The sequence below is a fragment of the Saccopteryx leptura genome, chromosome 6 (genome assembly GCF_036850995.1).
Source record: "Saccopteryx leptura isolate mSacLep1 chromosome 6, mSacLep1_pri_phased_curated, whole genome shotgun sequence".
Lineage (NCBI taxonomy): Eukaryota > Metazoa > Chordata > Mammalia > Chiroptera > Emballonuridae > Saccopteryx > Saccopteryx leptura.
The window spans coordinates 92,819,026-92,839,276 of record NC_089508.1 but is presented as its reverse complement, the minus strand read 5'-3'; the positions used below and the strand labels follow the sequence as shown (position 1 = coordinate 92,839,276).

Sequence of the window (20,251 nt, the reverse complement as noted above, 5' to 3'; positions counted from 1 at the left end):
GTCTCTCTCTCTGGGTCTCCAGCCCTCAGACTCCCTCTCTCTCTTTCTGTCTCTGTATGTCTTTGACTTTAAGTCTGTATAGCCATCTCTCTCTAAGACTTTCTCTGGTCTTTCTCCATCTCTGTCTCTGCAGATCTGTGTGTCTTTCTCTGACACTGTTTCTCTCTTCTTTGGTCTCTGTCTCCATCTCCACCTCTGTGTATTTGTGTATAAATCTCTTTCTCTTTCCCTCCTCCTCTTTCTCTGCCTTTTGCTTGCTTGTTTCTTTGTACCTAAATTCCAATGTTTTTTTTCTTTTTTCTCTCTCCTACTGTTCACAGACCTTCTGGAAAAATCCAGAGTTATTTTCCAGCTGAAATCAGAGAGAGATTATCACATTTTCTACCAAATCCTGTCTAATAAAAAGCCTGAGCTGCTGGGTGAGTCAGAGATACCAACTGAGACCAACTATCTCCATGGCAACCTGGTCTCTTCTCCTTGCGGCTGTTTGTTGGCATGCGCTGGGTTTATGGCACTGCTGGATTCAGTTCTGTGGGATGTGGAGCCACATTAAGCTCTGTCATGTGCTCTTCTGCAGGCCTTGTACTGTGGCAGGCAGCCCAGTGAGAGCCAGGGATCTGTGCCACATCCTAACCATGTCATCTTCCCCCAGACATGCTGCTGATCACCAACAACCCCTACGATTATGCATTCATCTCCCAAGGAGAGACCACTGTGGCTTCAATTGATGACTCTGAGGAGCTCATAGCCACTGATGTAAGTGTAAGGACCCAGTTGAGAGGTGAGGGTATTGGCAGTGAGAGGCAAATGAGCATTCCACTGGCCTAGAAATAGAGCTGACATTGCTGTCTGCTGTTCATAGTGATCTAGCCCTCACTGAGGGCTATCATGTCCCTCTGGCCTGGATGTGCTGGGGTTTGGGTATGATAAGACAGGGCTGGCCAGTATTTGGTATTCAATTAAACCAAAAAGAGCTGAAGCCATGGGCCAGAGAAGCAGACAAGCCAAGAAATAAGGCATGACTAAGGGAAGGAGGAAGGGGAGAGTCATGCAGATTGCATGAGCTGGGCAGGCGGTAAGGTAAACAACATGAGAAGTCCAGGCAGGGAAGCAAGTGTAGGCCTAGGAAAGGGCAGCAGGAGGACACATGCATGGTGCCCGGAGCACCTCCAGGCAACAGTGACCACTGACCACTGACCACTGACGCCAGGGCCCGAGCCGTCTGCCCTCCACCCTGCGCTGGTGCCTCCCAGAGCACCTCCAGGCAACAGCGACCACTGACACCGGGGCCCGAGCCGTCTTCCCCCCACCCTGCGCTGGTGCCTCTCATTTTTGTTTTGGAGTCATCACTGGGTATGGGAATCTCAGGACTCACAGAGTTCTCTCCCAACTGAAGAGAGAGCTCGTTTACCTGCCATCCTTCCTTTCCTGGGGCCCACTATGTTGGGGTTTCTTACAGAATGCCTTTGACGTGCTGGGCTTCACTCCAGAGGAGAAGAGCTCCATTTACAAGTTGACGGGCGCCATCATGCACTTTGGAAACATGAAGTTCAAACAGAAGCAACGAGAGGAGCAGGCTGAGCCAGACGGCACCGAAGGTGGGAGTCTAGGGTGTTGGGGGCAGCTGTGGGGGCACTGAAGGCTGCATCTTCACAGGAGTCCTCTCTTTATCATCTTTGCTACCTGCCCTTTCCTTCTAGAGGCTGATAAATCTGCCTACCTCATGGGGTTGAACTCAGCTGACCTGCTTAAGGGGCTGTGCCACCCTCGAGTGAAAGTGGGCAATGAGTATGTCACCAAAGGGCAGAATGTCCAGCAGGTGGGTCATCTTCAGACGGCAGTGGGGACTTACATGATGCAGCAGGAGCTTTGGAATTCACTCTTCCCAATGAGTCTGCTCACCTGGGTCTCTCCCTACCTTCCAGGTGCAATATGCCATTGGGGCACTGGCCAAGTCAGTGTACGAAAAGATGTTCAACTGGATGGTGACACGGATCAACGCCTCCCTGGAGACCAAGCAGCCGCGCCAGTACTTCATCGGAGTCCTGGACATCGCCGGCTTCGAGATCTTCGACGTGAGTGCAGGGAGCCCCGGGGGGACAGAGAACAGAAATGCGCCCGTCGGCACGTGCAACAGGATAGCCAGGGGCCAGGCGCTAGAAAGGCAGGGGGTTCAGCAGTGATGGAGGCAGTCACCGTCCTGTCTTCGGGGGGTACTCCCTCGCTGCCATGACAGGGAAGGGACCAGCCACACCCCTCACTGGGCTGGATGCAGCCCTGGACTGAGCCCACTGCCTGTCTGACCCACCGCCACCCGAATTGCCCCTGCAGTTCAACAGCTTCGAGCAGCTCTGCATCAACTTCACTAACGAGAAGCTGCAACAGTTCTTCAACCACCACATGTTCGTGCTGGAGCAAGAGGAATACAAGAAGGAGGGCATCGAGTGGGAGTTCATCGACTTCGGCATGGACCTGCAGGCCTGCATCGACCTTATCGAGAAGGTGCTGCCTCAGCCCCACTGGAACTCTCCACTCACACCCACATGAGCATGCCAGTTAAAATGGTGGCTGAATTCATTCTGGGGAATGGGATCTGGATAATAGAAGAATCTGGGCTCTCTAGCTTCCAGAGCCCTGTATTGTCCTCACCACCCAGGACAGGGTGGCACCTGGGAGAGCTAAGTGCCCAGGGGCTTGAGTTAGGCACACAGAGGACAGGCACCTCCAGGATGGCCTCCCACACTGCCTTACCCATCCAAGAAGCAGAAAGTTTGAGGGTGGGTCAAGGAATTATAAGAGTGCCCCTATTTTCAACCCTGCCATCTCAGGGACCTGGGGCTTGAGTGATATGTAAAGTACTTACAACATGCACATTCCCAGATTTTCCCCAAGGTCCCTCTGAACTTAAACTCTTCCACTCAGGGAAGGCTTGAACAGGTTCCAGTCAATAGATAACTGTACTCAGAGCTGAGCCTGATACCTTAATGCCCAAAAGGGTATCTCCATAAACAAATTTGAATCTAGAACAGGACTGATATCCATCTGCATGAATGCATGCTCAGTGATGCTCTCCCCACCACTCTCAGCCCATGGGCATCATGTCCATCCTGGAAGAGGAGTGCATGTTCCCCAAGGCCACTGACATGACCTTCAAGGCCAAGCTGTACGACAACCACCTGGGCAAATCCAACAACTTCCAGAAGCCACGCAATGTCAAGGGGAAGCAGGAAGCCCACTTCTCCCTGGTCCACTATGCTGGCACCGTGGACTACAACATCCTGGGCTGGCTGCAGAAGAACAAAGACCCCCTCAATGAGACAGTGGTGGGCTTGTACCAGAAGTCCTCCCTCAAGCTGCTTAGCAACCTGTTTGCCAACTATGCTGGAGCTGATGCACGTAAGCAAAGACTGGGAACCCGGGAACAAGGAACAGGGTTTCTACTCTGGATCTGAAGCAGGTCAATTGCTACACCTCACCACTTCCACGTTAGTCTGTGCCCAAGGTTTACAGACTCAGTGAGACAGAGATGGGTGGAGAAAATGAGGCTCCCACAGTGAAGACCTTTCCCTGGAGGTTTAATGCCAGCAAGGATGTGAACTAGGGCCTGTGACTTTCCTACCTGTCCTGGCTTCCTCACATACCCACTTGTGCCCCTTTTCTTGACTCTCCTTCTCACAGCTGTTGATAAGGGCAAAGGCAAGGCCAAGAAAGGCTCATCCTTTCAGACTGTGTCAGCGTTGCACAGGGTGAGTGTGTGACCCAAGCTCCAGCCCACCATGGCTCCTTCCTTGCCTTGTTCACCCTGACTCCTCCCACTCCCTCTCTTCTCATTGCATTTGTGATCCTTTCCACTCTGTCTTCTCATCTCTGATTTCTGTTCTCTTCCACTTTATTTGCTGGCCTCTTCCCTTATGAGTTCCCCTCTCACCTCTCTTTCCTTTACCTCCTGATGTCCACCTTCTCTGTTCTCCCCCATGTCTCCCCCCCAGCATTCCTTCATTCTCTTTACCTCCTTGCATTCTCTCCCTCTCTCTTTCCCATCCTACTTTTCCTCTCCCATTCTTTTTTCTTTTTCTTTCAATTTCTTTATTTTTCCTTCATGTTTTTTGGGATATAGGAAAATCTGAACAAGCTGATGACTAACTTGCGCTCCACACATCCCCACTTTGTGCGTTGCATCATTCCCAACGAGACTAAGTCTCCAGGTGAGCCCCAGCACTCAGGACCTGCCCACTGCTGAAGACACTTGGCCCCAAGAGCAGAGCTTTCTAAGTCATTTCCTAAACCCCCACCACAGTGCTTCCCAAATCACGTTCTTCTCCTGTCCCACATGCTGTCTCAGAGATGTCCCCTACCCCAGAGCTACCTTACATTTGCAATGTGTAACTCAGGGTACTGCATAAGGCTCTTTGATGAACATTACCTCATGAGTGCCTTCCAACCCCCAATGAGACACATAAGGACGGTTTATCCCTTTTTGACTGATAAGGAAATAGAAGGTCAAGGGCATGAGTTTAAGGCTTGGTTCTGTTCTGATCAACTTAGTGACCTTGGTCAAGCCCCTTAACCTCTCTGGGTTTAACTCCCTGCTTGTCTTGGTATATTCTCTAAAAAATGGAATATATTTGCCCTGTTATCCTCTGATAGTAAGCATAAACCAATAAAAAATGTGAAAACCTTTAGTTATTTTTAAAAGCTAGGAAAAAATGAAAAGAAATTAAATATCATTAACTAACTGACCTGCTAAGGTTACTGGTTTATAAGTGACAGAGCCAGGATCAGAACATCTGGCTCTTAGACCAGTGCTCGCTGCACAAACTCCTCTCCTCTCCATCCTGCTGCAGGGGTGATGGACAACCCGCTGGTCATGCACCAGCTGCGCTGCAATGGCGTGCTGGAGGGCATCCGCATCTGCAGGAAGGGCTTCCCCAACCGCATCCTCTACGGGGACTTCCGGCAGCGGTGGGTTCAGGGAAAAGGGGAGCCGGGTGGCCTTGGAGGGGAGGGAAGTCTGATTCTCTGGGCAGAGTAGATGAGTGCAGACGTGGGTGACTGCGGGCACCTCCCTCCCAGGTATCGCATCCTGAACCCAGCAGCCATCCCCGAAGGGCAGTTCATTGACAGCAGAAAGGGGGCAGAGAAGCTGCTGGGCTCCCTGGACATTGACCACAACCAATACAAGTTCGGCCACACCAAGGTGAGTCTAGAGCTCCACAGGGTGGAATTGCAGGCACGTGGCCGTGTTGAGTGGGGCAGCCGGGAGTTCGGAAGCAGAAGCCTGATTCCTGGCTTCCTCTATCAACCCAAAGTCTGAAAGCCAGGCTTCCTTTCTGTCTTGTCTTTCCCATTTCACTCCCAGGTCTAGGATGAGCAGGTGATGGGTCCCCTGGGAGCTCAGCCAGGGTCCCCCACCCTCTTCCTCCACCCCCGATACCTTTCCCTGAGGCTGCGGCCCCCTTGGCTCTCGCCCTTGCCTGCAGGTGTTCTTCAAGGCGGGGCTGCTGGGACTCCTGGAGGAGATGCGAGATGAGAGGCTGAGCCGCATCATCACCCGCATCCAGGCCCAGTCCCGAGGTGTGCTCTCCAGAATGGAGTTCAAGAAGCTGCTAGAACGCAGGTGAGAGATCTCAGAAGGAGGTCGCCAGCATTAGGCCCAGGCTGGTTCAGGACAGTGTCAGGAGAAAGAGCTCACTGGGTCTTCAAACAATGAACCCTGCGGGAGTGTCTCACAGAGACAGAAGGTGGGCCTTATGGTCAGAGAACGGGATGGATGAAGGAAAGGGTCTAGGAATCGGGGCCTCAGAGCAGGAAGGAGAGAATCTCTCACCAGCCCTCTTGCTGGGCCCCTGCAGAGACTCCCTGCTGATAATCCAGTGGAACATTCGGGCCTTCATGGGGGTCAAGAATTGGCCCTGGATGAAGCTGTTCTTCAAGATCAAGCCTCTGCTAAAGAGCGCAGAGACAGAGAAGGAGATGGCCAACATGAAGGAGGAGTTTGGGCGCCTCAAAGAGGCTCTGGAGAAGTCTGAGGCTCGCCGCAAGGAGCTGGAGGAGAAGATGGTGTCCCTGCTGCAGGAGAAGAATGACCTACAGCTCCAAGTGCAGGCGGTGAGGCTCTGAGCCCCGGTTGGCTTTTCCACCCAACTCTGTCTATACCCTGTACCTCCCCACCCAGGGACTCACCCTGTACCTCCCCACCCAGGGACTCACCATCTTGTCACCTTACAGGCAGAGGATTCTGGAATCAACACTTTTAAAGACCTCCAAAGAGGTCCAATGAGAGAAGTAAAGGGAAGCAGGGAAAGAACTAACTTTTAAAACACAGGCTTTCCATCTGAGTTCAACCTGGATCCACAACCCAATAATTTTGTGACCTTGGGAAAACCATGCATTATCTTTGAATCTCAATGTCCTTATCCTAAATAAGGAATAAAGCTGCTCATATCACTGGATTGTAAATATATAAAGTATATATATTTAGGTAATTCCCTCCCTTCCATGGAGGAGACCAGAGGAAGAGGGCCAGATAAAGAGACTTCTGGTCCCCTTCCCTCTGTTCCCACCCTGGAATGCTCCTATCACATTGCTCTAAAATTTCTTCTCTTCCCCATCATTCTGAGGTTCTTTTCAGTGGGGTGATGTCCTGGAGCTCCCCTCCTACAGAGGCTGCGCCTCTCCCTCTTTTCACTGCCATAGCCAAGACTCCACCCACTAAACAGCCTACCCTTGTACCTCACGCTCAGGAGCAAGACAACTTGGCTGATGCAGAGGAGCGCTGCGACCAGCTGATCAAGAACAAGATCCAGCTGGAGGCCAAGGTGAAGGAGATGACTGAGAGGCTAGAGGATGAGGAGGAGATGAACGCTGAGCTCACTGCCAAGAAGCGCAAGTTGGAAGACGAGTGCTCTGAGCTCAAAAGGGACATTGATGACCTGGAGCTGACGCTGGCCAAGGTGGAGAAAGAGAAGCACGCGACAGAGAACAAGGTGAGGGCAGCTCCCTCTGGTTCCAGCCCAGGTGTCCAAGGGACCCAAAGACCACACTGACCCTAACCAACACCAGGCCACTCAGGGGATTCTGATAGCAATGCGGACCTCCACAGACGTCTCCAATCTGGTGAGCTTTGACACTGTGGGGATGGTATTCTTGGTTGACAGGTGAAGAACCTGACCGAGGAGATGGCTGGGCTGGATGAGATCATTGTCAAGCTGACCAAGGAGAAGAAAGCTCTGCAAGAGGCCCACCAGCAGGCCCTGGATGACCTTCAGGCTGAGGAGGATAAGGTCAACACACTGACCAAGGCTAAGGTCAAATTGGAGCAGCAGGTGGACGATGTGAGTAGATTGTCACAGGACTTAGATATACCATATCCATCTGTGCTTGTGTGTGTGGGTGGGTGGGTGGGGGTATTGGAAAGTGCTCCCTTTCCTGAAACCTTTCTAGAAGGGAACCAGGCAATAGCAAATGGGAAGGGTGATCAAATATGAATCATGTAGATCAGCTCACTGATATGATCAACAGTAGAGATGGGCTTCCTTATTGCAATGTAGGTTCAAGCTTCTACCCTTAGCCACAGGACTCAGAAGGTTATCTTGTAAGAACATAATACATTTCTCTGGGAATTTTATGAAGTTCTCAAGGAGGATCTTTGGACTGTTAATATTGTAGGCAGGATCCAGTCCTCAGTGATCATTATTTCCACCGATAGTTCTATGTGTATATCTCTGCTGAGTCACTTATTACTCTGTCTTATCATTATTAAAGTATTTGTCTCAGCCATTAGACTGTGAGTTGCCTTTAGGCAGAAACTTGGGTCTAGTCAATTTGTTTCTGCAGTGCTTAACATGGCACCTGAAACCCAACTGGTGCTTATAGGATGCAGAATGAATAAATGTAGTTTTGAGGCTTCATCCCACAGTCATTCATTCAATAATTTATCAGTTACTGAGCATCCTTACATGCTAGGTACTCACACAGCCCCCTGGTAACAGTTGACCCACTCTGGGGAAGGTTTCCCAAATCTTGGATATTTCTTGAAATCCTCCAACCCCAGAGTGACCTAGATTTCAAATCAGCAAGTCAAGATACTTGTTCTTACGGGGCATGCTGGTCCTTCTCTCCACCAGCTGGAGGGGTCCCTGGAGCAGGAGAAAAAGGTGCGCATGGACCTGGAGCGAGCAAAGCGGAAGCTGGAAGGTGACCTGAAGCTGACCCAGGAGAGCATCATGGACCTGGAGAACGACAAGCAGCAGCTGGATGAGCGGCTAAAAAAGTAGCGTGTTCCCGTTCCTGTTGCCTTTTTCCTCCCAGGCCAGCACCCTGTTCTGTGGATATAAGTCTAAACTAACCCAACATATCCATCCTCAGAGGCAACAGCCTCATGCAACTTCCATATGTGGGTGCAAAACTGTGCTCAAAGCCTCCAGGAAGATGGTTTTCCTGCCCTAGACATGCACATCAGGGTCTAGCCATCATTCCTGGCAAAGAATCTAACTTGAATCCTTCAAGCCCTTTCTTTCTATTGGGCACTTAAAAGGGATGGAAAATAACAGCTCACCCCTTTATACATAAGTCTTTTTGGAGATCAGCTGTTAACACAAGTGTAAGGCTCCACACAAAAACCTCTCAAGAAGGTTCTTTTAGGTCCTTCACAGAGAACCCAGGAGCCACAGAAATGGATCAACCATCACACTTGAGCAGTGCAGGGTCTGGGCCATTTCTTGGTTTTGATGAACTTGTTGTCCTAATTCTCATTGCAAGTCCTTCCAAAATTCACAGCTCCATCTTCCAACTTGGTAAACAGCCTGCAGAACATATTTGGATCATCAAGAATCCTATGGTACTTTAGAGCCAGAACTTTAGAAGGCTCTGAGAATCATCATGATCCATATCCTCATTGTGCTATATCTGCCCAAGAGTTTTCACACTTCCCCAGGCACCGTATTTGTTGATGAATGAGTAAATATATGACCTCATTGATCCTCAAACCACCTTTTAAAGATGGTATTTTTAGCCTCAATTTACCAGAGAGGAAACAAAGGTTTAGAAAGGTTAACCAATTCAAAGTAAGAGTGACAGAATTAAAGACTATTAGAGCTAAAAGGGGCCTTTGAAACAATCTAGCCCAACCCACTCATTTTAAAGACCAAAGAGGGCAAGTCCCTCAGAGCCCATCTGTCACTCCACCTGCAGTGCTCTTTCCGTTACATTTCCTGTTGGACTTCATTCTTTCCACAGGTGGACTGTCTGTCAGCCCTGGAAGCTGTTTTTCTGATGAAATTCTGCTGTTTATTTGTTTTATTATCATTTACAACCATTCGTGGGCTTCCCTGGAACCTAAATGACCACCATTGCCTTACCCTCCCTCCTTCCACACAGGAAGGACTTTGAGATGAATGCCCTTAATGCAAAGATTGAGGACGAGCAGGCCCTGGGCAGTCAGCTGCAGAAGAAGCTCAAAGAGCTTCAGGTAAAGTCTGGAGTGCCGGGGGGGGGCGGGGGCGCTGGACTCCCCGGGCTGGTTCTCAGCTTCCCAGCCTCCCCTCCAGGCTTTCCTGTCCCCAGCATTACAGGAATTTGCTATGTGTCCATGAAGGGAGACACTGAGCTATGATAGCTCCCACATGGAACACCTCCATGAGGGGCTGGTGATTCAAGGATGACATAGGAAGAGACCTTGAAAGCTCACTGGTCTGGGGGGCAGAAATCTTGGCTTCCTATTTCAGCTCTGGATTAGCCAAAGACTGTGGGGGAGTCCACTCCAGATCTCTGGGTCTCCATGTCCTTCCCTGTTACCTGGTAACTTTTAAGGTCCCTTCAGCCCTGATGGTCTGTGACTTCGGTTCTTCTAGAGCAGATGCTGTTAGGTCTTTAGTTGTCTCGTCAGACAAACATGGCTCTCTCATTCTAACTTTTATTATTCTTTTTCACTAAACTACTTTCACTATCCTTAGAACACAGACAGCTCTTTGTCTCTCTACAAGAGCAAGCTTCAACCATTCTTCTTTCTTTCCCTTTTTCTTTCTTTCTTTCTTTCTTTCTTTCTTTCTTTCTTTCTTTCTTTCTTTCTTCTTTCTTTCTTTTTTCTTGTGTGAGAGAAAGAGGGACAGACAGACAGGAAGAGAGAAAGCTAAGAAGTATCAATTCTTTGTTGCAGCACCTTAGCTGCTCATTGATTGCTTTCTCATATGTGCCTTGACCAGGGTGCTATAGCCGAGCCAGAGACCCCTTGCTCAAGCCAGTGACTTTGGGCTTCAAGCCAGTGACTATGGGGTCATATCTATGACCCCACGCTCAAACCAGCAACCCTACACTCAAGGGGGTGAGACCACACTCAAGCCAGCAACCTCAGGGTTTCAAACCTGGGTCCTCAGCATCCCAAGCCAATGCTCTGTCCAATGCACCACCACTTAGGCTCAACCACTTTCCTTTCAGTAAAGAGAATATATAATGTTCTGGCCTAAAGGAAGGTTAACGTGCCTGCCTAAACCAACTCCCCCAAATCCTTTTTTTCCACACCTGCACTAGTAGAACTAGACTGACTTGCTGTTCCTGACAGGCCAGGGGTATTGTAGGGCCAGGGGAGGGGGTTCCGATAGAGGGTTCTAGGTAGTGGATCTGAACCCTCTCTGTCCGGGCCTAGGCACGCATAGAGGAGCTAGAGGAGGAGCTGGAGGCAGAGCGCACCGCCCGAGCCAAGGTGGAGAAGCTGCGCTCCGACCTGTCCCGGGAGCTGGAGGAGATCAGCGAGAGGCTGGAAGAGGCCGGCGGGGCCACATCGGTGCAGATTGAGATGAACAAGAAGCGTGAGGCTGAGTTCCAGAAGATGAGGCGGGACCTGGAGGAGGCCACGCTACAGCACGAGGCCACGGCGGCGGCCCTGCGCAAGAAGCACGCGGACAGTGTGGCGGAGCTGGGTGAGCAGATTGACAACCTGCAACGCGTGAAGCAGAAGCTGGAGAAGGAGAAGAGTGAGTTCAAGCTGGAGCTGGATGACGTCACCTCCAACATGGAGCAGATCATCAAGGCCAAGGTGGGCCTGTGCTCAGCCTCTCCCTCCCTCCCTTCCTCCGATTCCCTCCACCCACCTTCACACTCTGCCCATGTCTTCCCTCTTTGATGGCTCAGTTTCCCACTTTCCTTCTACCTAGTTCTCTGATCCTCTCCTTCCTTCCATGTCTTCCCTCTTCCTTATCCTTTAATTGCTCCCATTACATCCCTCTCAGTGCCTCCTACAACCATCCTATGATGTTCTCTCCTCTCTCAGGCTAACTTGGAGAAGATGTGCCGGACCTTAGAAGACCAGATGAATGAGCACCGGAGCAAAGCTGAGGAGACCCAGCGTTCTGTTAATGACCTCACCAGCCAGCGGGCCAAGCTACAGACTGAGAATGGTGAGCACCACCCAGCCTCAGCCTTGGGTAGAGGCACACACACACCTCCCCAGAGAGTGGGCCTGCAGGTTAGGAGAGGGGCTGGGGGAGAGAGGAGTGCTGGTCCTCCAAGCTGAGTGTGCCTCGGTGCCTTTCCAGGTGAGCTGTCCCGACAGCTGGATGAGAAGGAGGCGCTGATCTCCCAGCTGACCCGAGGGAAGCTCACCTACACCCAGCAGCTGGAGGACCTCAAGAGGCAGCTGGAGGAGGAGGTTAAGGTAAGGCCCAGACTCAGGTCACTTGGCCCCCTGCCAGGAGCATAGCATCTGGCCCTGTAGCCACATCATTTCTTTTCCCCAGATTGGGGCTTGCTGTCCATCTATTATTCTCCCAGAATTCCAAAAGGGCTAGTAGCCTACACCCCACCACATGCCTCTTTAAGTCTCATCCCCATGCCTGACCTGTGGTGGTGCAGTGGATAAAGCGTCGACTTGGAAATGCTGAGGTCGCCGGTTCAAAACCCTGGGCTTGCCTGGTCAAGGCACATATGGGAGTTGATGATTCCAGCTCCTCCCCCCTTCTCTCTCTCTGTCTCTCCCTATCCTCTCTAAAATGAAAAAATAAAAAATAAAAATATTTTAAAAAAAAGTGGCATCCCCAGGCTGAAGCGTTCTGCTGCCATTCCTGGAAGGGTGTAGGGGCAGGGGTGCTGAAGGGCCTGTGGGCCCTGACTTAGCAGGGCAGTCTGAAACTTGTGACAGAAACTCACTGGAGTCTAGTCCTAGCCTTTTCCTGGGCTCATGACAAAGGGGAAGAATAAAACTTTTTAAAAAGGCAGAGCTCAAAATCTAACCTGCCTCTAAGAGCTTGGCAATTGTGGGGAAATCACCTAACCTCTCATAGCCTCTGTCTCTTCCCCTCAACATGAGGGGAGAATGAAAATCCTGCTGCCCTGGGGAGGACAGGGGTGATGGGCATGAAGCTCTTTATAAATAGTGCGGTGCTGCATGGACGTACTTTCTTATTAGTACTCAGTAAACCATTCCAGGTCCACTGGGATTTAGAGATAGGGGAGCCATGGGAGACTGTTGAAAGTAGGGTGAGGAGATGGGCAAGACCAGTGTTGCATTATGGAGAAGGCTGAGCCCGCCTCCTGGTGCCCGCCTCCCCAGGCAAAGAACGCCCTGGCCCATGCGCTGCAGTCGGCCCGGCACGACTGCGACCTGCTCCGGGAGCAGTATGAGGAGGAGCTAGAGGCCAAGGCCGAGCTGCAGCGCGTCCTGTCCAAGGCCAACTCGGAGGTGGCCCAGTGGAGGACCAAGTACGAGACCGACGCCATCCAGCGGACTGAGGAGCTCGAGGAAGCCAAGTGAGTCCCGGGCAGCGCCTCTGGCAGGGGCCCCTCTGCAGGCATGATGCAGTGCAGCCCAGTCCTCAGGGGATGGCTGCTTAGCTAGGTTTTACCAACACAGGAGGACACTGCCCTGGCCCTGCCTCCTTCTCCTCTCAGGGAAGCTTTTTGCTCGCATTATGTTTCTCATCCGAATATAAGACGAACAAAAGGTTTGTCTGAGGGCAGAATGCTCCCAGCTGGGTCAGGGTGCTATGTCAGGAGAAGGGGTGGTGGTCTGCAGAAGCTCGTGCACCCTCCGTGTCTCCAGTGTAAAGACTGGCCCAGGGTCAAAGGGATGTCATCCGGAAGGGCCCCCCTAGGTGCTGAGGGTCTTCACTCACTGCCACCAAGACTCTCTGCCAGCCCAGTTCTCCGCCTCCTGAAGCCCATTCTCAGGATTTTCCCATACGTTTCTGAGTTCTCAAGAATTGCTTTCCAGAAGACTCATGTCATTTCCTTTTGTCCAAATCCACACCCTTCATCCTCCCCAACCTCTCCCACCACTGCCCACCTCTACCCCCTGGGGCAGGAAGAAGCTGGCCCAGCGGCTGCAGGAGGCTGAGGAGGCTGTGGAGGCCGTCAATGCCAAGTGCTCGTCGCTGGAGAAGACCAAGCACCGGCTGCAGAACGAGATCGAGGACCTGATGGTGGACGTGGAGCGCTCCAATGCGGCTGCTGCGGCCCTGGACAAGAAGCAGAGGAACTTTGACAAGGTGGGCTCTGGTGGTGGCCGCAGCCAGGGGGCAGAGCAGGGGCACCACCATGAGTGTGAGGCCAGAAACATCCTCCATGGAGGCTGGGAGGAGGCTGAGCGCAGCCAGGGGCCAGGGCAGCCCCTAGAGGTGGGGCAGGGGCAACACAGTGAGCCCCAACCGTGTCTCCACAGATCCTGGCTGAATGGAAGCAGAAGTACGAGGAGTCGCAGTCCGAGCTGGAGTCCTCGCAGAAGGAGGCGCGCTCCCTCAGCACTGAGCTCTTCAAGCTCAAGAACGCCTATGAGGAGTCCCTGGAGCACCTGGAGACCTTCAAGAGGGAGAACAAGAACCTTCAGGGTGCGCTGGGGCCTGAGGCCTGGGAGGGATGAGAAGAGTGCCCATTCATGGTGCCACACAGGGCCTCCAAGAGGCATGCCCTCCCCTAATGGACCAGGGAAGCTGCCAACTTTGTTGTTCGGCCCCCCCACAGAGGAGATCTCCGACCTGACTGAGCAGTTGGGATCCAGTGGAAAGACCATCCACGAGCTGGAGAAGGTCCGCAAGCAGCTGGAGGCCGAGAAGCTGGAGCTGCAGTCGGCCCTGGAGGAGGCCGAGGTGTGTGTGGGGGAGAGGGGCAGGGAGGAGAGCTCTAGGCTGTGGTACCTGTTCTCATCTCCCTTTTGGCCGATTTGTTCATTGTTCTATCCTCAATAAAACAATGCCTGGCCCATAGTAGGCACTCAACAAATATTGTGAAATGAATGAACACAAATATTTTACCTATTACATCTTAGAAGAGATCTCCTGTTTTCACTCCCTCCCCCCCTTTCCACCTCTGCCTCCCACTTTGGGATTTTTACATTCTATGCCTGATTGTGTCTGTTTCCTTGGCAACACCTTTCTCTTCATTTTCCTCTTTGTCTTCATTGCTAGCTTTCTCTGTGAGGCCTGTATCACCTTCTGTTAGGCCTATTTATTTCTTTTAAATTCTATTTTCTTTTTTCTCTGCTGCTTTGACTGATCCATTATACTATTCTTGAATTCACTTTGTATCTATGATTCACGGACAGACCCCTTCCCCGTGCCCTGACTTTCTGCCTTGGACCCTCTCTCCCCACTCGTCCACAGGCCTCCCTAGAGCACGAGGAGGGCAAAATCCTCCGGGCCCAGCTGGAGTTCAACCAGATCAAGGCAGAGATTGAGCGGAAGCTGGCTGAGAAGGACGAGGAGATGGAGCAGGCCAAGCGCAACCACCTCCGCGTGGTGGACTCGCTGCAGACCTCCCTGGACGCAGAGACGCGCAGCCGCAATGAGGCCCTGCGTGTGAAGAAGAAGATGGAGGGCGATCTCAATGAGATGGAGATCCAGCTCAGCCATGCCAACCGCATGGCCGCTGAGGCCCAGAAGCAAGTCAAGAACCTCCATAGTTTGCTAAAGGTACATGGAGGTCAGGAAGTCAGCTTCCCGGAGAGGGACGGCCTCCACATGGCCCAGTGGGGTGTTTGTGTCCCATCACAGCTCCAGGTCCCTCTGCCCCAGGGCCATCGCAGAGAAAACCCACAGGCCCCTCCTGAGCCACCACAATGGGCTCTCCACCAGCGTGCTGTCTGCTGTAACAGCCTTCTGGTGGGCGCAGGCACCAGCTTCTCTCTCATGCCCGTCCTCCTGACCCGCAGGACACCCAGATCCAGCTGGATGACGCAGTGCGGGCCAATGATGACCTGAAGGAGAACATCGCCATCGTGGAGAGGCGCAACAACCTGCTGCAGGCCGAGCTGGAGGAGCTGCGGTCTGTGGTGGAGCAGACAGAGAGGTCTCGGAAGCTGGCCGAGCAGGAGTTGATCGAGACCAGCGAGCGGGTGCAGCTGCTGCACTCCCAGGTGAGTGGCTTCCTGGGCATTCCTGGAGGGAAGTAGGACCCAGCAGGTGAGGTTTGGAAGCCAGTTGTGGATGCTCAATGTTTTTCATGCTCTGCCTACTCTGGCCCTCAGAACACCAGCCTCATCAACCAGAAGAAGAAGATGGATGCAGACTTGTCTCAGCTTCAGACTGAAGTGGAGGATGCGGTGCAGGAATGCAGGAACGCTGAGGAGAAGGCCAAGAAGGCCATCACGGATGTGAGTGCCCCTTACCTTCCAGACTCCCCTAAAGACACAAATAATGGCTCTGGATCCAGGCCAGGCCACTGTGCTATAAGGCCAACTTGACTCTGCAGTTCCATGGGTTTGAGGGCCTCAGGGAGCAAACCCCAGGATGGGAAAGAGGTGATCCTTGTGGGAGAAGAGACACAGACCCAGGTTCTCTTACACCTGTCTCCTGTCCACAGGCCGCCATGATGGCGGAGGAGCTGAAGAAGGAGCAGGACACCAGCGCCCACCTGGAGCGCATGAAGAAGAACATGGAGCAAACCATCAAGGACCTGCAGCACCGGCTGGACGAGGCCGAGCAGATCGCCCTCAAGGGCGGCAAGAAGCAGCTGCAGAAGCTGGAGGCCCGGGTGCGGGAGCTGGAGAACGAGCTGGAGGCCGAGCAGAAGCGCAACGCAGAGTCCATCAAGGGCATGAGGAAGAGCGAGCGGCGCATCAAGGAGCTCACCTACCAGGTGCAGTGGGTGGCCAGGCCCTCTGCCATGGCCTGAAGCCGAGTGACAACCACCCAAGGGGAATGAAGTGCACTCAGTGAGCCTCTTCCAGGGTTAGGGGTGGGAGTGCACGCCCTGGATGCCCATTGCTACATCGCCAAGACCTGTCTTACCCTGAGTGTCCCCTGGTTTGGAGGTCAGTCTCTGAGACTGCTGGCTACGAGCTCCACCTCTGCACTCAGCCTCAGACTGTCCCCTGGAGACACACACAGAGCTCCAGACAGAGCTCACCCTGCACAGGTTACCAGAAAGCAAGTATATGGCCAAGCTTTGGCTTCCCACCATCACTGCCAAAATACACCAAAAATATACCAAAGCCATTCAAACAAATTGCGAAACTTCAGTTACACAAGGGGGTGCAGACTTTATCTTTCCGTGGTATTTTCTAGACTCAGACTCCCAGTTAGATTTTGTTTCTGCCCAATCCAGAAAGTCACCATTCTTCTATGCACATTTATCCTTAACTTCAATCAAATCTATATCATTTCCCTGCAGCTCAAAAGATCCCAGCACACCTGTAGTGCCAGTCACTGCCAACACCTGCTGGGTCCTAAAACTACAGGGTTTGTCCTCCATGAGGTCCCAGGACCTCCAGTAGCCCACTTCCCGAAACAGCACACACACACACTTTTGTGCACCGTTTCAAGAGTCCTATCAGCTTCCTAGACCCTTTTGTGGTACAAATCATTAAAAATATTTATACATTTTTAGGGAGGGATGAGAAACTATAAGGAGAACTCAAGTGTTTGGTGCAAATCAGACAGTAGAACTGAATCAGGAGATTACGTTGAGGGTAAAAATGACAAGTGGGGGAGGGGGCATGCCTTCTGTGACTGTGCTGCCCTCACTCTGGCCTCCTCTGACCCCCAGACGGAGGAGGACAGAAAGAACCTGCTGCGGCTGCAGGACCTGGTGGACAAGCTGCAGCTGAAGGTCAAGGCCTACAAGCGCCAGGCCGAGGAAGCGGTGAGTGACCTTGCTGGGGACTAAGCCTGGAGGAGAGACACAGGAAGGCCCACGGCCAGGCGGGAAGGCTGAGATCTTCGGGCCCTGTCTCAGCTCGTTTCCCCACCTTCGCTCCCTCACAGGAGGAGCAGGCCAACACCAACCTGTCCAAGTTCCGCAAGGTGCAGCACGAGCTGGATGAGGCGGAGGAGCGGGCGGACATCGCTGAGTCCCAGGTCAACAAGCTACGGGCCAAGAGCCGTGACATCGGCACCAAGGTGGGTTCCCACCCCCACCCCCAGACTTTGTCACTGGTTCTCCATAGCAGTGCACTCCCCTCACATCAGTGCCCACACTCCGCCCCACACACGAGAATGCCTCCTCTTCATGCATCAGCCACAACTGCACCACAAGGCCCTAAAGGGAAAGGTGATTCAGTCCTCTGTGACTTCTAATCTAAGATTCTTCCGGCTCTCATGTTCAGTGACTTTGCAAACCCCAGCCCTAGGGTGGTCAGCAACCCTAGAAGATCCCACTTGATATATACCCAGTATACTCCAATATCCATCTGCTAGTCTTCACTTTTCCCTTACCTAGTTTTGGCCTACAAGCTTGTGATGCAAACCTTAAACAGACATCCTAGAACACCCCTTGTCCTTGCCTATACAGCTCCCTCTGCCTGCCCCACAGCCCTACCTTCCAGAACTTGCCCTCCACACCAATCCTAAGGACACATCTCCCGCCACCATGGGGGTCCCTGTCAGGCCACACAACAGTTCCCCACCCCTCCAAGTGCCCCTTCTTCCCTTTGTTTTCTGCCCCCATTCCTACCCAATGCCCACCTTGCCAGAGCTAAGTTGGACTTTGTTTCCTTTCAAAAGGGCTTGAATGAGGAGTAGCTTTGTCATAGCTTCTCGATCTGCTCAGCCCGGAGGGTGCCACCAGAGTCCCAGCCCTGGAGCCCATAAAGCAGCTCTTTCGGAGGATGCAGAATAAAGCAAATTTCCTCTAAGTGAGATTTTGCCTCTGGACTCTTCTTCACTGCCTGCCACTGGCATGGGGTGGGGCACAGGGGCGAGGAGAGGAGGGGGGCAGCTCCCCAGGCTAGACCAAGGAGGCCTCCCCAGGGCCGGGGGGGGGGAGCCTGTGAGGGGAGCATCCCCCCACCCCGTGCGGTGCTGCCTGGGCTCCCCTTCACCTGCTCCTCAGCAGCCGACACCTCTTCCCCTAGCCCTCTCCCTGGCTCAGAGACACTCAAGGTTGAGATTTAGGGAAACGCTTAAGACTCTCCTAGCACAGAAGCCCATCTGCTATGGTGGAACATCGTAGCTCTGTTTAGCGCTTCCCCACCAGCACCACAGACAACACCAGGGCTGGGCCGTGAAGAGGTTTAGTGTGTAGGCCTTCCCTCTGAGGTGTGACCCACTTGAGCAGCTAGGGTAATGACCCCCGGCCTCCGTCAAGGCAGGTCTCCGAGAGGACCCAAGGACACGCAGCTGCGTAGCACATCACCCTTCCAGACACAGGCACCACTGTCCCCACCCACCCCCAGAGGCCAGTGCCCCTCTCTCATCTGACAGAGAGAACTGGACCCTCAGCCCACCTTCTTCTCCTCCTCATCTCCCAGGGCTTGGCCCCTCCATCTAGGGGGCTCCTTTCTTCTCCCTCATTTCTTCTCACTATAACTTCCATTCCCGAGACCCTCCTCATCTGCACCTGCTGGAAGAGGGGGCATCTTTGGCTCGCTTATGACAGGCCATATCAAGGAGAAGCAGGCAGATGAGGGACTGGGGAGAGCCACGTGGGAGCAGGACTCTGGGGAAGAGGAGGAGGGGATGGGTTGCTGGGGGGCTGGGAGGAAGAAGCAAGCCCCACTTCAACTAAAGAAGCCTGTTCCCAGAGTCACTGCCACACCTGGGCTGCTTAGCAAAAGCCTGGGACTGTGGCCCATGGAGGGCAGGAGCTCAGGAGGCAGTGGGACTGTCAGCCTTCTTCTGAGACTCCTGAAACCTTGGTTCAACTCTGGACGGAATCTCCCCAACCCCACCACACACAGCCACTCCCAGCAAGCTGCTCCATCCTCCACCCTGACCTCTGAGCTTGAATGCAGTTGTCAGAGTGAAGGCAGGGGCCCATCCCAGGAAGGAGGGATGACCAGTGTTAGATTACAGGAGAAAGAAAGGGGAGAAAGGGAAAAGGAAAGGAAAAAAAAACCCTGAGGAGGGTGGCAGTGGGGAGAGAGGAAGAGAGCTCAAGAAACTAGGGGACAAGAGGACCAGGGAAAGCAGCAAAAAGACAGGAAGTGGGAAGAGAAGATCCACAGGCCCTCCCACCTTTCGCCTCTCACTCATCTCCATTTCCAAACCCTAGGACCGCTGCTCTTCTTAGGGGGCGACTTGGAGAGCAATAGGAGATCAGCTGGAAAAGGCCCTAAAGGGCATCTACCTTGAAAAGGCAGATGCAGGGGATGGCCAGAGAACCCAAGCTCCCCAGGCAGAAGGCAGAGCAGGATCTGAATGCTGAGAGAACAGCAGGCAACAGGGGGGGTGAGAGAGGACTGGCAGCTGAGCCACAGCAGAGGAGGGTGCTGAGAGAGGAGGGGAGAGGAGAAGGCTGGATGAGCCTAGGATAGAGGAGCCAGGAGAGCTGAGGGGAGTGATCCTGGAACAAGGAAAGAATCCTGGGTCACCTTCAGATGCAAGGAAAATCAGGAAACTTGAGAACAGTGAGATTAGAGAGAGGTCAACAAAGACCCTGGAGCAGAGGTGGAGGCACAGGTGAGACAGGCAGTCCCGGGCTTAGAGAAGGCAGCGGCTCATGGAAATGCAGGCACATCAGTGCGGGAGATGGGCAGAAACATGGCAGAGGCCAGGTCTGACTTTGAGAAAGGGAACAAGGCAGGGGAAAGGATGGTCAGACACAAAGACAGACAGAGATATAGGGAGCCAGGCAAAGTGAGGGCACCCGGTTCCAAGGAAGCTAGCCCTACCTCCTCATCACCTCACCTGTGGCAGAAGGCTCCATCCCATGCCCTCCAGGACTCCCAGCAGAACGAGGAGCTGCTCTGGAAGGCGGCTGAGGGAGGATGGAGAGCAGGCGTGGGTGTGAGAGCCAGGAGAGTGGAAGGGGCCTAAGAAAGGAAGAGGAAGGCAAACCAGACCACAGAGGGGGCAGAGCCTTGGAACCACGTTAGCCCCCTTCCCTC

The 20,251-nt window shown here is 53.0% G+C and overlaps 1 protein-coding gene and 2 long non-coding RNA genes across 3 annotated transcripts in view; 1 reads left to right on the top strand and 2 right to left on the bottom strand.

Annotated features, from left to right (window-relative positions):
- LOC136407939 (uncharacterized) overlaps nucleotides 1-8,161 on the bottom strand; it is a 23,157-nt gene extending 14,996 nt beyond the window's left edge. Inside the window, exon 1 of the long non-coding RNA XR_010752034.1 lies at nucleotides 8,099-8,161. This is a non-coding gene — a long non-coding RNA (uncharacterized lncRNA). The remainder of the gene's footprint in view (nucleotides 1-8,098) is intronic.
- LOC136407937 (myosin-7) overlaps nucleotides 1-18,062 on the top strand; it is a 22,479-nt gene extending 4,417 nt beyond the window's left edge. Inside the window, exons 8-38 of the mRNA XM_066388597.1 lie at nucleotides 321-419; nucleotides 653-756; nucleotides 1,460-1,598; nucleotides 1,701-1,819; nucleotides 1,926-2,075; nucleotides 2,332-2,502; nucleotides 3,087-3,396; nucleotides 3,679-3,746; nucleotides 4,118-4,205; nucleotides 4,845-4,962; nucleotides 5,074-5,197; nucleotides 5,481-5,617; nucleotides 5,853-6,108; nucleotides 6,744-6,986; nucleotides 7,158-7,334; nucleotides 8,127-8,272; nucleotides 9,379-9,469; nucleotides 10,643-11,032; nucleotides 11,267-11,393; nucleotides 11,532-11,650; nucleotides 12,545-12,741; nucleotides 13,295-13,478; nucleotides 13,652-13,817; nucleotides 13,951-14,075; nucleotides 14,589-14,897; nucleotides 15,137-15,340; nucleotides 15,452-15,577; nucleotides 15,787-16,062; nucleotides 16,972-17,067; nucleotides 17,190-17,324; nucleotides 17,928-18,062. Of these exons, the coding sequence (XP_066244694.1) occupies nucleotides 321-419; nucleotides 653-756; nucleotides 1,460-1,598; nucleotides 1,701-1,819; nucleotides 1,926-2,075; nucleotides 2,332-2,502; nucleotides 3,087-3,396; nucleotides 3,679-3,746; nucleotides 4,118-4,205; nucleotides 4,845-4,962; nucleotides 5,074-5,197; nucleotides 5,481-5,617; nucleotides 5,853-6,108; nucleotides 6,744-6,986; nucleotides 7,158-7,334; nucleotides 8,127-8,272; nucleotides 9,379-9,469; nucleotides 10,643-11,032; nucleotides 11,267-11,393; nucleotides 11,532-11,650; nucleotides 12,545-12,741; nucleotides 13,295-13,478; nucleotides 13,652-13,817; nucleotides 13,951-14,075; nucleotides 14,589-14,897; nucleotides 15,137-15,340; nucleotides 15,452-15,577; nucleotides 15,787-16,062; nucleotides 16,972-17,067; nucleotides 17,190-17,324; nucleotides 17,928-17,945 (5,012 nt within the window). The 3' untranslated portion in view covers nucleotides 17,946-18,062. The remainder of the gene's footprint in view (nucleotides 1-320; nucleotides 420-652; nucleotides 757-1,459; nucleotides 1,599-1,700; nucleotides 1,820-1,925; nucleotides 2,076-2,331; nucleotides 2,503-3,086; nucleotides 3,397-3,678; nucleotides 3,747-4,117; nucleotides 4,206-4,844; nucleotides 4,963-5,073; nucleotides 5,198-5,480; nucleotides 5,618-5,852; nucleotides 6,109-6,743; nucleotides 6,987-7,157; nucleotides 7,335-8,126; nucleotides 8,273-9,378; nucleotides 9,470-10,642; nucleotides 11,033-11,266; nucleotides 11,394-11,531; nucleotides 11,651-12,544; nucleotides 12,742-13,294; nucleotides 13,479-13,651; nucleotides 13,818-13,950; nucleotides 14,076-14,588; nucleotides 14,898-15,136; nucleotides 15,341-15,451; nucleotides 15,578-15,786; nucleotides 16,063-16,971; nucleotides 17,068-17,189; nucleotides 17,325-17,927) is intronic.
- LOC136407938 (uncharacterized) lies at nucleotides 17,965-20,251 on the bottom strand. Its single transcript, XR_010752033.1, has 3 exons — nucleotides 20,052-20,251; nucleotides 18,650-18,765; nucleotides 17,965-18,021 (listed from the first exon to the last, which is right to left on the bottom strand). It is a non-coding gene; the product is annotated as an uncharacterized lncRNA (long non-coding RNA).